The sequence below is a fragment of the Cyprinus carpio genome, chromosome B17 (assembly GCF_018340385.1).
Source record: "Cyprinus carpio isolate SPL01 chromosome B17, ASM1834038v1, whole genome shotgun sequence".
In the NCBI taxonomy this organism is placed as follows: domain Eukaryota; kingdom Metazoa; phylum Chordata; class Actinopteri; order Cypriniformes; family Cyprinidae; genus Cyprinus; species Cyprinus carpio.
In genome coordinates this window covers 10,317,500-10,334,607 of record NC_056613.1, presented here as the reverse complement: position 1 = coordinate 10,334,607, position 17,108 = coordinate 10,317,500, and the positions used below count along the sequence as shown (strand labels likewise).

General features: G+C 34.8%; 2 protein-coding genes across 2 annotated transcripts in view; both read left to right on the top strand.

Moving 5' to 3' along the window:
* Positions 1–672: 672 nt before the first annotated feature.
* On the top strand, positions 673–3,164 carry LOC122140147 (ubiquitin-conjugating enzyme E2 D4-like). The gene is made up of 7 exons (XM_042742147.1): positions 673–790; positions 1,760–1,823; positions 1,914–1,945; positions 2,027–2,104; positions 2,189–2,294; positions 2,427–2,520; positions 2,757–3,164. The coding sequence occupies exons 1-7, from the start codon at positions 704–706 to the stop codon at positions 2,800–2,802; spliced, it is 507 nt and encodes a 168-aa protein (XP_042598081.1). The 5' UTR covers positions 673–703; the 3' UTR covers positions 2,803–3,164.
* A 1,055-nt stretch (positions 3,165–4,219) lies between these two features.
* LOC109080364 (protein bicaudal C homolog 1-B-like) overlaps positions 4,220–17,108 on the top strand; it is a 32,936-nt gene continuing 20,047 nt past the window's right edge. The window contains 3 exon segments of the mRNA XM_042743107.1: positions 4,220–4,326; positions 4,545–4,695; positions 12,671–12,717. Coding sequence (XP_042599041.1) covers positions 4,273–4,326; positions 4,545–4,695; positions 12,671–12,717 — 252 coding nt within the window. The 5' untranslated portion in view covers positions 4,220–4,272.

Genomic DNA, 17,108 nt, shown 5'->3' with positions numbered 1-17,108 from the left:
ACTTAATTTAAGAAGTTTTATTTCTAAATGGAATAAATGTCTAAAAAGTAGAATAGCATTACGGCTATCCAAATAAATAAAATCTAAAGATTATTTTTCTATTCTGTCTGTTTTATTTTTATTTATTATATTATTTAAAAAGCCCTTGCTATGTGTACTGCGTTAAGCTAACTGGGACTTGTTATAGCACTTATATATTGCTCTTTTGTTGATTTTGATTGCTTCCATTGTCATCATTTTTAAGTCGTTTTGGATGAAAGTGTCTGCTTAATGACTAAATGTAAATGTAAGATTTTGTACCTACTTTTTTTTTCTGGCAACCCCTTGAAATGTTTAAAGAATGTTATATGTGTGTGTGTGTGTGTGTGTGTGTGTGTGTGTGTGTGTGTGTTGTGTATGACTGAGTGTGATGGTGTGTGGTGTGTGTTACACATTTATGTATGACTGGAGATGATGATTATGATAAAAGTGATTATGTAATTATGATAAAAGTGTGTATATTTTACTGTGTGTTTTATTGTTAAATAACACAAAAAACAATTTATAAATTATTATTTAGAGTCATAGTGATCCTAAACAAAATCTAAATAATTCGCATCATGAACCTCACAGAACGAACCGTCCCACACATTGCTTTATTTTGCTATTTTGAGCACATGTTTATGACAGTGCAAAGACTTTTATTTTGAAATAAACTACCCTCATGTCCGCCCTTACATTGTTGTTCACTTCACATCCTCAGGCGGAGAAAAGAAGCGGAGATCTGATGGCTTTGAAAAGGATCCAGAAGGTAATATTTTTAATTTCTAAACAGAATAAATCTCTTGAAAGTAGAATAGCATTACGGCTATCCAAAAGATCTTCATATGGCTGATAGAGTGAGCCATCTCTCGGTCCACATTACTATATAAAGTCGGAAGGTTGGAAGAATTTATTTTTCGGCCAGATGAAAAGAGCTTGATGTCGAGAACAAAGCGGACTGAAGTCTTACAGGACATCAAAAATATGACATTATAATTGTAATAGGTATGCCATTGCATTGATTTAGATTGTCGACGAATGTTATAGCAGCTGTAGTTAAAAAGGTTATCCTTCTTTAAACAGAAGGTTCTTTATAAAATAATTCACAATATGTACAATATATAACGTTAATGTGAATGTCCTAAGAACATTGATTATATAGTATATAGTGTGCGTATATCTATACACGCACACACACACACACACACACACACACACACACACACACACACACACACACATACATACATACATACATACATATATATATGTATGTATGTATGTATGTATGTATGTGTGGGTGTGTGTGTTAGATTTAAATGTATAAAAATGTTTTCGTTAATTAAAATAAGGCTAGAATGAAATGTACATATGAAATAAAAAAATGCAATGTTGCCTAAATAAATTAAATATTTAAAGTAATTAAAATAAAAAAGTAACAAATATTTAAAAACAGCAACCAATAAAGATGACCAAAGCATGTAACAATGTTTACTAAAAAGGTATAACTGGAACATTTAAAAATGAAAATGAATAAACAATAAGCTATTAATAAATACTATAAAACACATTCTTTATGAGAAACCTTGCATTTATAAGTCACGGGTTTCAGCTCATGAACTTTTTTTATAATATATCAAAACTTGATATTGTGTTCTTTCACTCGGAATTTTCAGCAATATGCAAGTGTGTTTTTGGAGCAAAGAAATGTACATGTGCATTTATACTGTGTTTGTAGGAGCTACAGGACTTGCAACGGGATCCACCCTCGCAGTGCTCAGCTGGACCACTCGGAGAAGACTGTAAGTGTGTCTACTAACTGTGTACTTAATACTGGCCTTTTAATATTTTGACAGGATAGTTTACTTAACATATTATATTTACAATTTCAGTGTTTCACTGGCAGGCGACAATAATGGGCCCAGTAAGTACACATGAATAATTTCAGCTCAATTTTCTGAAATAAGTTATTGGCTCAGTAAAACAAAGGAATTATCTCCCCTAGAGTGATAGTCCATATCAGGGAGGGGTTTTCTTCCTCACAATCCATTTCCCGACTGATTATCCCTTTAAACCACCAAAGGTGAGTGGAGAATTACATCTGTTCTTACCTTTTCCATAAACGATTTGTTATTATTATAGATATTTGACTCCATTTTGCTGACAGGTTGCCTTCACAACAAAAATCTACCACCCGAATATCAACAGTAATGGAAGCATCTGTTTGGACATTCTGCGCTCCCAGTGGTCACCCGCCCTCACGGTGTCCAAAGGTTAGAGAGCACAAATATGGTCTTTTCATCATAAACATGACCTTAGCATTGTGGCACATGAAGTGACTTCAATATGGTACTTTTACAAACACCCCTAAAATGATTCAGCTGTTTTCTATTGCTGTTTTTCAGTTTTATTATCCATATGCTCCCTCCTTTGTGACCCGAATCCAGATGACCCTTTAGTTCCAGATATTGCACACATCTACAAATCGGACAAAGATAAGTAAGTGACCTTATGTAAATGTCTCTCTTTCGCTCTTTTATTTATAAAATAGCTACATCTGTATGAACCTTCTTCTTCAGTCTAGTGTAATCAAAGCTTCATTTCCATATATTTTCTACATTCTCTTCTTTTATTACTATCAAGCAATATTTAATATGTATGAGTATCAAATGACTCTGAATGCTTCATCAAAAGTGCTATTCTTTTGAATGAAAGTGTCTATTCTTGTCTTTTAGGTATAACAGACTGGCAAGGGAATGGACTCAGAAGTATGCAATGTAACTGGATGGCAAGATTTTGAAATGGTTGCACATGGACACTATTACTGCACACAACCCTGCAACACAACTGTACAGAGACAAGACGTTTACCAACAGATGAACCTCCCCCAACACAAGCACCCACACATATATACATATATACACGCACAACTTTACAGAAAAAAGAAAAACAAACTTGTTCAGGAGACTGAGTCACTTGTCCCTGTTCAAAGAGACATCCTGGAACAACCTGTCAGTTAACACATAACAAAAAAACATTGTTTTATTTTCCAATGAATTAGTTACATTTTAGTAATTTTATTGTATAGAAATAAATACAATACTGTATCATTTTTATTGTTTTTGCATTAAAAGGTGTTATTATAAATATGTGTCTCGCTGCAGCTGTTTTATGATATTGTTTGAGAATTATGGTTTCCATATCTGTGTGATTAGGGATGAAACTACTCGCTGTGCTCACATTTAATTTTGTGCCACTAGATGGCGATATTCATCCGTTTTATCCCCACCATAAGGTTTTTAGTACTCTGTACTAATACTAGTACTCAACACTGGTATTTAATACTTTGACAGGACGGTCTGCTCAGTATATTTTATTTGCATTTTAAGTGTTTCACTGGCAAGCGACAATAATGGGCAAAGTAAGTACACATTAATAATTCCAGGTTGATGTTTATTTCATGAAATTAGTTTTTGGCTCAATAATACAAAGGAACTCGCTTCTGTCATACACAAATTCTCTCTTCCCATCTTCCCACAACTAAAGTAAGGTTAGTAAAACTAAATATTTGGTTTAAAATAAACGTGAGAATTTCCTACAAATGTAAACATCTTTGTCAATGTTCATACATTTGGAAAGAACTTGTTTTCGACAAAAAGTTTGATTTGTTGACTTAAAATGTAAAGTAATGTCCTTATGAAATAAACAGTTTATCTTACATAAAATATCCTAAAAATACAAAGGAATTGAAGTCATTTTTTAAGTGAATTACCTTTTCTTAGCGTTTGCTCCATTTAATCAAGATAAAATGAGATCTTAAGAAAAAGGTTTTGCTGAATTTTCTGCGCTCTCTCTCGCTTTTTTAAGGTTTTCATGTCACATGACAACAAATGGCTCCCTGTATGATAGTTTCTAAGATCTATCTCTCTGTCTGTCAGTCTGTATGTATGTATGTATGTATGCATGTTTTCCTAGAGAGTTGCAGTAACTGGACATTTTTAACTGTAAGGTAAAAAAGTGAAGAAAAAAAAATTAAAGAAATAAATACATTTCTATAAAACACTTTTAGTTCCGGAGTTGAAAACGTGAATCACAGAAACAAAGAAAATGTGCATGCAAGTCGTTTTGTAAATTTTGTGGCGCGTGCAGGGTAAACTGAATATGATGATGAGAAAGTTTTGGGAGGAGAGTGGGCGGTGATCCTCCTGACACGTGAATGCTCCCGCAGGACCATAATCCATCCATGCATCCATGTCCTCCAACTATAGTGTGTTCTGGTCCTGGAGCCAGAGGAAAAGTGGAGGGGTGAGGAATCTAGGGGCAGATAGATTTTCTCGGGGGCAGTAACTGGCCGGAGGGGCTTCAAAGGCAGGATTGGAAAAACTTGCCTGGAAATCGGAATGTTTTTCTCCTAATGTTGACTTGCCGTTTGCCTCTTTCACACATAAACCCCGTTTAGTAAGTTTGAAACACTTTTAAGGCGCAAAATGGCTGAGCCGCTGAGTTTCATGCATCATGATCAGGGCTCCAGCAGCGAGCGGAGTGACGACTCACCGTCTGCCGTGTCTGAGGATGACTCTAGCGGCCACTGCGGCCACATCTCCCCGCCTGACCCAGACTGGACCGAGGAAAGGTTTCGAGTTGACCGCAAGAAACTAGAAACTATGTTACTGGGTATGTTAACATTTTCTTAAACATTTTTATAAAGAACTGGGAACACAATTTGATATCTTGACAATACTTTTAGCTAACCTCGCAGTGTTGTTTGGCGTCGAAAAGCATAAATAGTTATTTCTAAAAATATCACAATAATGTTTCCTCGAAGTCCATCTTGAAAGAGATGTGTTGAGGACACTGCTTGTTGTGTAGGACATGAAAACCAACACTGGGATGTTATTTAGTAGCCAAGTTCTTCAGGCATTCACATGAACTAGCAACAATTTTTGGGTAACTTTGCACTGAATCTAATAATAAGCTTAGGATGATGCGTGGACTCTGTATGTGAAATATTTAAGCTTCTTATGTTCATTTAGTACAAATATGTGGATGTTAGACATTCATAAACACACCATGGTTAAGAAAAAAAAGTTTATTATTGAAGTGTCATAAAAGTTTTACATGAATACCTGACAAATTTCAATCATTTCAATCCATTCAGCAGGATCACAATAAAATGTCAGATGTAAGTTATGAATATGAGATCAATATTACTGATCCATCAAAATCATCACTGTCACAGTTGCACACATACTGGTTTCACTATACCAGTGAGGAGATCTCATAGATGCCCTGGTTTTTATACAGAGGTGATCAAGTTTGCTCTACTCTAAATTTAAAGGGATAGTTCATGCAAAAATGAAAATTCTGGCATCGTTTACTCATCCTAATATCATACCAGAACTGTATGAATTTCTCCTGTGAAACACAAAATATATTTTTAAAAACCAAACAGCTTTGGTTACTATTGACTTAACATTGTATGGACAAAAAAAACAAAACAAAAAAAACAAACAAACAATGAGACATTTCTTAATATATGTTCTTTTATGTTCCACATAAAAAAAAGTCATACAGGTTTGGAATGACATGAGGGTGAATAAATTATGACTTTTAAGTTTTGGTTGAACTGTCCCTCATAAAACCTGTTTATTTCTTTAGATTTTGAAGCAATCAAAATTTCACTGTATTTGTAAGACTATTTTTAAATATTTGCATTCATACAAACAGTTATACTAGTGAGGAACTCTAGACACAGTGTTTTTCATACTAGGATAATGATATTTATTATCTAACCCTAAACCAAATCTTCATGCAAACCTTTCGACATTACATTTGTAAAATATAATTTACCTGATGTATGAGCATTTCAGATCATAAAGACCACTTCACAAGATGGTTTTTGCCATGTTTAACTAAATTTGTGAGGGCATTTTCACAAATTTGGCCTTCACAAGTACAGCCAAACCTGTACACAAACACACACAAACATTTTTTAAGCAACATCATCTGGTTAAAGCTTATAATTCAACACTTGCATCATATTTTACAGTCAGTCTGTCAGCAGTGGACAGTTTACTTCACTGCAGAATAATGTTCAGTTCGTTTTGTTTTTCTTTTGTTGTAACTTCAGCAGAGGAGAATTTTAAACAAGTTTAAATATTTCAAGTTGAGGTCAGTGGTTTGGTATGGGCATATTCTAAACATGTACAAAATGTTTGGTGTTTTATAGCAGGCCCTCTAGTTTACAAAGTCCCTGCCTTTGTTACCATACCTTCAAACCAACCAAAATCAAGATAGTTATATAGACATTGACTTCATAAATGGTATATACATGTAAATGCATTCCTTTGTGAGTATTTTATCAAAAGAATAAATGATGACAGAGTTTTCATTTTTGGATAAACTATCCCTCACAAAAACGGTTTATGTCTATAGATTCGAAGTAAAACAACTACTTAAAGTGCCCTCACAAGTCAAAAATATCACTGTATTTGTGTAAATATTTTCAAATCTCTCATCACACGTATATCCAAACCTGTACATGAATACAAACACAGACTTTTGAAGTTATGTAAGTAAGGACGTCTCATGAACGCAATGTTTTTTTTTGTACTAGCATAATGATATCTATTATATTCTAGTATTTTGTTTAGCATTTTACATAGATATGCATTGTAAAAATTGTAAAAGCTGAGACCCTCAGTCCCCTTCCACCACCTTTATGTCTTCATGCATGCGATTGAATGAGTGAAGGCTTCCTTGATATTTGGACCCCAAGGTCAAAGGTCAGTTCAGCATGAGAGAGCTTAAGAGCACCAGGAAAACTTCCATAACCAGGCTACCACATTTTCAAGACGAAGACAACATCTTTCACATCACACACACTCATATACTTACTCTACAATCATTGTTGTAGTGATGTGGGCATTTTTTCCCACACCTATGATTCAGTGACTCGTAATCATCTCTTTGCTCCAGATGACGTGCAACATCTGGAGGTGTTTTGAACGGCTGTTGTTTTGATTGGTCGGATACAGCAGTAGGCGTGATCATAAATCCAGCGACGTGTTTTTTGTGTGAAGGTTTATTGTGTGGCACAATTTTGCTCCCCTTTTCCAGGAAATGGGAGAGTGAGTGAGAGAAACGGAACCGAGAGAGTTACAATTAAAATCATTTTTCTTAAAAATAACTTTGAAGAACGTGGTGAGGGAGAGACAGAGGGGAGACCCACTCTTGTACTTTTCCCCTTCGGCCAGACCTTGACTAAGTCAGCTCATTTTTATAGGATTATTCAGAAAGACTAATGGAGAAAAGTGGATCACCTATGATTCATGTTCACGTAAGGGAATCTGAGCGGCTTTAGGGTTCCACTGGAAAGCACAAAAGTACTCATACTTTTACAGAGAAGTAATTATTAAAACAAGTGACGATTTGGAGGGAAAGGCTCGCAGACATACTGTAATACTGCATTGACTCTCTTGCACTATCTGTCTTTCTCACTAACTTTTATGGGAATAGTTTGTGTGTTAGGATTTAGTTTTTTCTTCATCCAAATGGCTGTTACATCATATGTCTGGTTTTGATTAAAAACAAAGGAATGTGTGCTGGCCTGACCCTATATTCCGTGTGATAAGAAATTCTGAAAAGAATGCGGTATTTGTTGAGCAGAGTTTATTCCGGTGCTTTATGGAAATCATATGTCCCCCAGTGGCTTTTTGATCAAGATGTGTATTTCTGTAGGTTTTTCTCTGTCGTGAAACTATATATTAAGATCTAAATCTCACACCTGCTAGTTAAAGGAATAGTTCACCCCTACCCCAAATATACCTATATACCCTCAGGCCATCCAAGATGAAGATGAGTTTGTTTCTTCACAGTTTTGGAGAATTTTTACATCACATGCTCACTGATGGTTCCTCTGGAGTGAATGGGTTCCATCAGAATGAGAGTCCAAACAGCTTATAAAACATCACAAGAACCATCACAACTCCAGTCCAACAATTAATGTGTCGTGAAGTGAAAACCTGTGTATTTGTAAGAAACAAGTCCATCATTAAGATATTTTCATTTTCAAACGGTTGATTCTGGCTAAAATACAAGTCCTCTGTTTATAATATTGCTTTCTCCAGTGAAAAGGTCTGAATCAGGAGAGAAATATGCACAGATCAAGCACTGTTTACAAGCAAAAACAATCCAATGTTGGTGGATTTTAATGTGAGAGGACAACAGAAGCTAGACTCTTTCACCAGAGGAAATGTTATGATTGATTATGGATTCTTATTTTGTCCAGAAGTCACAGTTTAATGTTAAAACACTTTAACGATGGATTTGTTTCTTATAAACACACAGCTTTTCACTTCACAAGACATTCATTGATGGACTGGAGTTGTGTGGATTACTTGTGTGTTATTGTGATGTTTTTATTAGCTGTTTGGATTGTCATGCTGACGGCACCCATTCACTGCAGAGTATTTACTGGTGAGCAAATGATGCAATGATACATTTCTCCAAATCTGTTCCAATTATGGACATAAACTCCTCAACAGCTTGGATGACCTGAGGTTGAGTAATTTTCCATTTCATTCTGTTTTTTGTGTGTGAATGTGTTTGTGGGTCAGGCTTGATACCAAGAAACGTGTGCGGTGTGTTTTATTAATTTTCTTACGCGTGCAGAGTGTTTTCTGACGTGGGTTTTATTTATTGACTAATTTAGTCTGGGTACATGTTCACTGCATGATTCTTAACGTGCTGCATGTGTCTGGGTTGGTGAGTGAAGCAACAGGAAGTGCGTTGTGTTTTGGGAATGTGCTCATGGCTCAGCACACTGTTGCCAGGGAAACACAGGTCTTTAGCCTTGGATTTAGATTTTTTATGTGCATACATGTACAGTTTGAATATTAAAGGCACACTTGTGTCTTAATTTAGAAATTTGAGCAATAAATCAATATATCAGATATAGATGTGTATTTACGAATTATAAATCACATGTTGTAGTATTAAAATTAATTTTGAAGTAGTGTTGTCTTGGTAACAAGAGTTTTATGGTTTGACAGATGCAACAACAATATGCTGATTTTTTATTTATTTTTATATTGTTTTATTCATTTTTGTCAGTTTCAACTGGCAGGCCATTTTTTACTAGTGCTATAAATGCCTACACTGCCAATATTGCTGCAGTTTTCTTCCAAGTAGACTTCTGTTTGTATGTTTACAAATATAAATCTATTTTTTGGGTTTAATACATCAGGTTTTACGTTGTTTTTACGAAATACTTCAGACTTGAGTAATAAATCTTAAAGAACTGATGTATTGGATTACTAAGATGAGTGTTTGGCAGACATACTCCAAATGTTGGGAGAGTTTTAGTTTGGCTGAAAACTCATCTGTGTTCATAACCTGTCAGACAGGGATACAGTTCCTTATTGTCATGGAGAGATGAGATTCACATTATTTAAATCACATTACAGACAAATCCTTTTCACTCAGTACCTTTGGAGAGGTCGTGAGTGTGTCTTCAGCACATCTGTAATTTATAATCCCAAATAGTTCTGCAGTTCATATTGCTTGATTATTGCCCTATTTTTCCATCGTATGTTAAATAGTTTCACAGACTTGTGCCGACCTTTTAGTGGTGGTAAGCATTGTTTTTGAGAGGCATTCGGGCCTAAGTGTTAGTTTCCCACAACCAGATGTTTCACTTGAGCTCTACATTTTGAGTTTCCTTTCATACAGACTGCTTGCTTTCAGAAGTTGCAAAAGAAAATGTTACAGGAGATTGTACAACCAGTCTGCCATAGATGTGTCAGCGGGATGTGTGTGTAATCTCAAGTTTTGACATGGCACATAAACTGTCTGAGAAGATAAAAGCTCTGAATCATTTGCACAAGTAGCTAAGTAATTTTGTTTGGGCATTGACAGGGTTGTGATTATGTGTAGCGTGATTTATTTTTCCTGTCATAAGAGGTTGATGTAACCAATCACATAACACCATGAACTACAAAAAGTTTGGTAAGATTTTTGAAAGAAGTCTCTTCTGCTCATCAAGGCTGCATTTATATGTTAAAAAAAAAATAATAATAAAGGAAGAATACACTGTGAAACGTTATTACATTTTAATATAGCTGATTTCAATTTTCATGTATTTTGAAATGCAATTTATTCCAGTGATAGCAACCCTGCATAGCAGCCTTTATTTTTTCAGTTTCACATGATACTTCAGAAATCATTCTATTATGCTGATTTGGTGATGAAGGAAATTAGTTTTTTTTTTTTGTCAATGTTAAAAACATTTGTGTTTTTGTGGAAGTCTTTGATAAATATAACATTTTAAAAAAGCGGCATCTTAGTTTAGGTTGTGACATCACTTCAGAACAGATGGCTTCAAATCTTAATAGTGAAGAATAAGATTTGAATCCAGATGCTGGTCATGGGTAAGTTTCTGTGATGTCTCGCCCACTCACTGAGCTCTGGAGTCGAAGGGAAGTTCCAGGATTATCCAGGAGAAATGCACTCAAATTATATAGTTTTGTTCTTACACTCGCTTATTCATCACATTCCTAACACACACATAGTTTACAGGAGCTGTGCTATAATCAAACATCTACTCTGGACGTGTGTGTGAAGCAGTATCTTTCAGAAACTCAAAAGCTGTGGAGTTTTTCTGACCCACATCCTAAATAGAGCACATGAAAAGCCTGAAATCAACACACACACACACACACACACGCTGCATTTAACATTCTGTCTGGTTTGAGGCTTGCTATTTTCATATTTGTCTCTGTGTGAGCTTGAGTATGTACATGTTTTCTACTGGATGTGTTTCAGTTGTTTTTGTGAGTATGAGAAAAAGAGTATCAAGAGTATTTTGAAGTAACATTTTTGAATTTAACAGAATTATAAGCATTTATGTGCTAGTGTGTGAGTAGCGGGGACAGGTTTAGTTCAGAGGTGTTAATCTGTTGCATGCTGTACTCATTACAGATGAATGAGCACATATGTATCCGTGCTACAGAGATACGACATCATCCAAACATCTCACGAAACTGTTGATTCAATTTACAGCATCTGATAGGAGAGATGTGAAGTGAGCTCTCACTGATTTCACAACTTCAGAGAGTGAACTCAGTCTTCCTCTGTCCTCACTTCACCCAAAATCAGACTTGTGTGAGCTACAGTGATGTGATTGGCAAGAAAAGTCAGTGATGTGACTAATCACATTTAAAGTGTGATTGATTGTGACTTAAATTGTGAAGTGGTTTTCTGACTATCTATCTATCTATCTATCTATCTATCTATCTATCTATCTATCTATTAAAGTTTTGTGTTTGGTTGATTGTGATTTAAAGTGTGAAGTGGTATCTGTCTATCTATCTAATTGATTTATTTATTTTTTATTGTGATAATAAAATCATAAGTGTTTCTGCTTAAATGCATATAAAATGTATCAAAGATGAAACCACTTCTCTGTCTATCAAATTTTAGTCTTTAAGAAGTTTTAGTAATTGTGTGTATATTTCTTTTTTTTTATTTTGAGAAATTGTGAGGATTTGTTTTGTTACCATTTTTTTTTTTTTTTTTTATGAGAATGACTTGTTGATAAGGGTTCAAATCAAACCAAACTTTGGTGTAATGAGATGGGCACTTCTTGTAATTGTAGCTCTTCCTCTCCTTGTTTGGATCTGGAAATGAAGTGAATTTCATGGAGAGATGGGTGGATGTGTTTTTTTTTTGTGATTTTAGGGTCATTAAAAAGTTTAGATGACAAGATTGTCCCATTTCCAAATCGTTTATTTCCTCCCATTTTGGGGTTTGTTGTTCTGACCTCTCAATGAAATCCATATTTCAACTTTAAAGGTAAAGCAGGAGAGGGCTTGGCTCTATTAGATGAATCGCCCTCTATGTATACACATATGCGAGAATGTTTCATTTTATGTGATAGGACAATCTCAACCAAACATCTGGAGACCCAGCGTCCCACCAAAGCAAACAAATTCTTAGATTTTCCTGTGAACCCAGTGTTTTCATCACACCTGATTGGGAGTCTTTGCATGTTTTCCTTTTTCAACGTCACACTTTAATTTCATATTTGAGTGATCTTAAGTCTGATAATGGCTGGAAAAATGATTTAGATCATTGTACTAGTTTAAATGGACCTTTTCTAGTGTCAAAGAGCTGTTTTGACACATGCTGTACATGTATAAGTCATATGCAAGCATCATACCCTGTGTGGGATTCTGTGAGTGTGTTTATTAAGATTTATGAACTGTTTTTTGTCATCTATAACTTAAGTGCATGAGTCTGAGCTTGCATACAGCTGCTTGCACGTGTAATAGACAAGCATGTGCCTGACATATGAAATGCATTTAGTTTCAGCAAGTTGTGAGAATGCTGTCTGATTCTTATATGTGTGTGTTTTGTGGTTGTCTTTAAATACATCTTGAGTATGTGAATCTGGCATTAAATCTTTAATATTGTCCCTGACAGCAACCTTAAAATGTTATCCATTCAAATATAGCATGGCTTCTCACACCTTATTGCTTAAATATCATTCGTTTAGGAAGTTAAACATTTTAGTGAACAGAAATAATTGTAAAATAAAAGTGTCTCTTGCTAATGGTAATGTAAATGTCTCTCTCTTTCTCTCACATAGCGGCCAGTGAGGGGAGGATAAATGGAGGAGAGGATTTTTTTCAGAAGGTAAGAATTTACATACTTTATATATTTATTTATTTATTGACTTTGGGGTCAGTAAGATTTCACTTTTTAAAAAGAAATCAATACTTTTATTAGAAATCATTTTTTAAAATATTTAAAATATTTTATTTAAAAGTGACAGTGACTGTGACACTAAAGACTGGAGTATAATTCAGCTTTGCCAGAAATAGATTACATTTGAAAACATGTTATAATAGAAAACAGTTATTTTAAATTGTAATAATATTTCACAGTATTAATGTTTTTACTTGATTTTTTAATCAGATAAATGCAGCCTTGGTGAGCGTAAGAGACATCTTTCAAACACATTTGAAAATCTCACTTACCCTAAAATTCTAAACAGTAGTTTTTGATGTCTTGATGTCCCACTTTATCTGTATATACATTGTTTGGTGCGCCAGCAGTTTAAGCTTCACTGTATTATTTTTAAATGATTAGAACTTGGTTGTTGTGAGCAATTTCAGCATTAGTTTCAAAGCAGGATGGAAGTAGATCTCCCATCTCCAGCATCACACTCTGTAGATTTTGAACACACAAACTCTTTCACATCTATCATCCATATTCCAGTAGCATGCTGCTCTCTCCAGCGTTGTGTGTGTGTGTGTGTGTGTGTGTGTGTGTGTGAGAGAGAGAGAGAGAGAGAGAGAGAGAGAGAGTTTGTGGTGTGTTCTTCAAACACACAGTAAATCTAACCAAAGATGCTAGATGAAGGAGCCAATTCAGAAGTTTGATTGATTTGATCCAAACAATTATCCCTGCTTAGGTTTCTAATAAACAGAGATAACAAGGGCCAGTGAAATTGTCAAAATGTCCTTGGTTTGGCTCAGATGATTGTGGTTTGTGTGTAGTCTATGAACAGCGCTTCTCTGGTTGCAGTATTGATATGATCACTGTTTTCTGTCCTCACTTGCACTATTGCTGTCTTTCCATGGTTGATCCAGAAGGCCTTTGTGGTTATCTTTTTTAGTGAATGCCAGTTCTCAGGCAGTTCAGAGTGGTACATTTAGACATTTTTATGCCTCTGAATATATTTTCTTGTATTCATCTTTGTTAAGAGATTAAATTACAGCAGATTTGATGATTCAGCCCTTCATGTATGATATATAAACAATACAGATGCAGAGCTCTCTGTCTTAGTTGTTTGCAGCTGTTTGCAGATTATTTTATGTGTATTTGACTTTTTTTTTAGTTTACATGAAATGGTAATGAAACTGGAGTAGCAACAGATCTTTTCTTCTTCACTAAACTATCAAGACATTTTGATAAAAAAATGATGAGCTTCCAAAAAAGTAACACATGTACAGATTTATTATTATTGTCATCATCATCATAATAATAATATATTGTATATATATATATATATATATATATATATATATATATATATATATATATATATATATATATATATATATATATATATATATATTTAGAAAATAGATAAGGAATTAATAGAATTTTAATTTCATGTTAACATTCAGTGTGTAAGAACTGGAATTTCTGTGTCTCATCTACTTTTGCCTAAATGATTGTGATGTCTTTTTTTTGTAATTTTGTACTGTTTTGTTCTGTCTGACACAGTCCATGTTTTAATCTTCTGAGAATCAGCCACTAGTAAAGATAAATGGAGAGAGAGAAAGACAAAAGTCTGATGGTTTTTTGATAGTGGTGACATGGGTTTTCTGGGAGGCAGGCAGTAGAGAGTCATCATTTCAGTGATTAAACCTTTTGCTGAGTTTTCCTTCCCTGCCGTGAAAGGGTTGGAATTATGCCTGTTGCTCATTCTTGCTTTTCAGCCATTCTTTTTGTCTCTGTTTCCATATCTTTATCATTATTATTATCTTGAACATCACCACAGCGGTAGTCTCTTCCAATTTCTTCACTGTTGTTTTACCATTGTTTCACACAATTCCTCAACATTTTCTCAAAAGTTACTCAAAAAAATTTAAAAATAAACAACATTATACTGCAGCCATAGTTTTTATTTCTTTTCTTTTGTTTTTTCTTTGTTTTTCACATATATATATATATATATATACACACAGTATAGTTAAAAACACATTATATATATGTGTGTAAAAATGAAATAACACAATTTTAAATAAATTAGTTAAAATAAAATAATGATAATAAAATAGATTTTTTTATTTTAGTATATTGTAAAAAGTAATTTATTCCTTTGATACAGTAATACTATTACAAATGGTAATTAAAAGTTTTTTATTTGTATATTTGTTTTTATGTAATATAATATGCTGATTTGCTGCTTATGTCTTATTATTATCAACGTTGAAAATAGTTGTGCTGCTTAATATATTTTTGTGGAAACTGTTTTAAATGTCTTCTGTCACTTTTGATCAATTTGAGTAAATGATGACAGAAGTTTCATTTTTGGGTGGCGTATCCCTTGAGTTCCTATCATCTCATATTATGGAGTAGTTAAAGGGGTCATATGATGCGATTTCAAATTTTCCTTTCTCTTTGGAGTGTTACAAGCTCTTGGTGAATGAAGAAGATATGTGAAGTTGCAAAGACTAAAGTCTCAAATCCAAAGAGATATTCTTACACAAGATAATGTTCTTTTTAGCAGCATCATATGACCCCTTTAATATACTATAGACAGAGTTTGTAATGGATTAATTTTATTGTTTCCCAGCCCTTTCTCCTTCCCTCGTTCCGTTTCCCTCCTTTTCTCCTCCTCACGCCTCTTTTCTTCGCTCGTTCTTCTAAGTGCTCCTCAGCTGAATCAACAAAGGAAACAGGAAGCAGATCTCTATACACATGCTCTTGCACATCCACTCTCTCATGCACATCATTTGTCAAGTATAAACACTCTGTTCTCCATCACGGTGCCCATTTTTAATGACTTAATGAAGATCACAGTTTGTGTGACTCCGGTACTTTGAAGTCACTGCCTTTTTAAACTTTCTCTCCTTTTAATGGTGAGTGTATACATTTCTGTGACAGGATGCTATTGGGTGTGGGGGAAAAGAAAAGGACATTTTCAAATGTATAGTTAACCCAATTTTTCTGAAATCGTCTGACCCATTTGAGAGGTATGTGCTGGTCCGTCACAAAAATAAACCACAAACCCCAAAACTGCTGTGTGGTCTGTCAGAAATCTCTCTCATCTGCAGATTGGAGCCAAAGAAAGCAGTCAAGAGAGAAAGTGAGAGCAGGTCGGGAATAAAGACCTATAGAACGCACAGCAGCACGGCAGCACAACGCAAACACACAGAATGGAAATGGGAACTGGCGCTCTGCCTGGACAAACTGTTCACCTTTTCATGCCATCTGAAATGTTCGGGTTTCCTTCAGGCATGTTTGATTGTGTCTTCGCTTGGTTCAAGGTCATCAGTGTAGAGTGCTCTGACATTAACATGTCTTAACAGAAACACCATATTAAAACTAAACTGAAGAGAATGTAGCAAATATTACAGAATTACTTTTCCTATTGCTGCTATAATAAAGTTACTTCGTGTTTAGCTTACAAGTCTTGTTTCTAGTGTGTGCAAGTGACTGATGTTTTGTGCAATAGATAGTAATACAGAGGATTTAAAAATTAAATTGTAAAATATATTAGAATAATTTTTTTTTATTTTAAATTGTAATTTTTTTTCACAATATTACTGTTTTTACTGTACGCACCTATATGTGTGTGCGTACATATAGGTGCCTCTTAAAATCACAAAATATTGGAAGATCGATCAAAAAAATATATATATATAAATTATATATTTAATTTATGCACTCAATACTTGGTCGGGGCTCTTTAAGCACAAATGACTCAGACTGAGGTGTGGCATGGGTGCGATCAGCCTGTGGCACTGCTGAGGCACTGTTTAGCCTTCAGCTTGTCTGTATTGTTGCATACTGTTTCTCATCTTCTCTTGAAAATATCCCATAGACTCCATTTGGGGTTCAGGTCACACAATCAAGCAACACATCATGGTCAGCAAACCACTGTGGGCAGGTGCTAAACACTGGAAAAGGAACTCAGCAAATAAAGCCTGTCAAAGATGACAGCAAAAGTGCTCCAAAAAGAAATTGCATTGACTTACAATTGATAAAATACAATAGACAAAACCAGCAGACGTCACAGCACCCCAAATATCACTGACTTCAGAAACTTCACACTGGACTTTCGAGCATGTGGATTGTTCCCTCTCCAGTCTGCCTCCAGACCTTGATTTCCAAATGAAATGCAAAATTTACTTTTATCTGCTAAGAGAACTTTGGGTCACTGAGCAACAGTCCAGTTCTTTTTCTCCTTAGCCCCCAGGTAAGATGCTTCTGATGTTGTTTGTGTTTCAGAAGTGGCTTAGTAGCCCTTTTCCTGAAGACGTCTGAGCGTGGTGACTCTTGATGCTCTG

What these genes read in the sequence shown, in the direction of transcription:
- LOC122140147 (XM_042742147.1), top strand. Translation starts at nt 704, where the DNA reads ATGTCCGCCCTTACATTGTTGTTCACTTCACATCCTCAGGCGGAGAAA. An exon ending in TGGACCACTCGGAGAAGACT is followed by an intron (nt 1,824 to 1,913) that starts GTAAGTGTGTCT and finishes TTACAATTTCAG; the next exon opens with TGTTTCACTGGCAGGCGACA. An exon ending in ATCCCTTTAAACCACCAAAG is followed by an intron (nt 2,105 to 2,188) that starts GTGAGTGGAGAA and finishes TTTTGCTGACAG; the next exon opens with GTTGCCTTCACAACAAAAAT.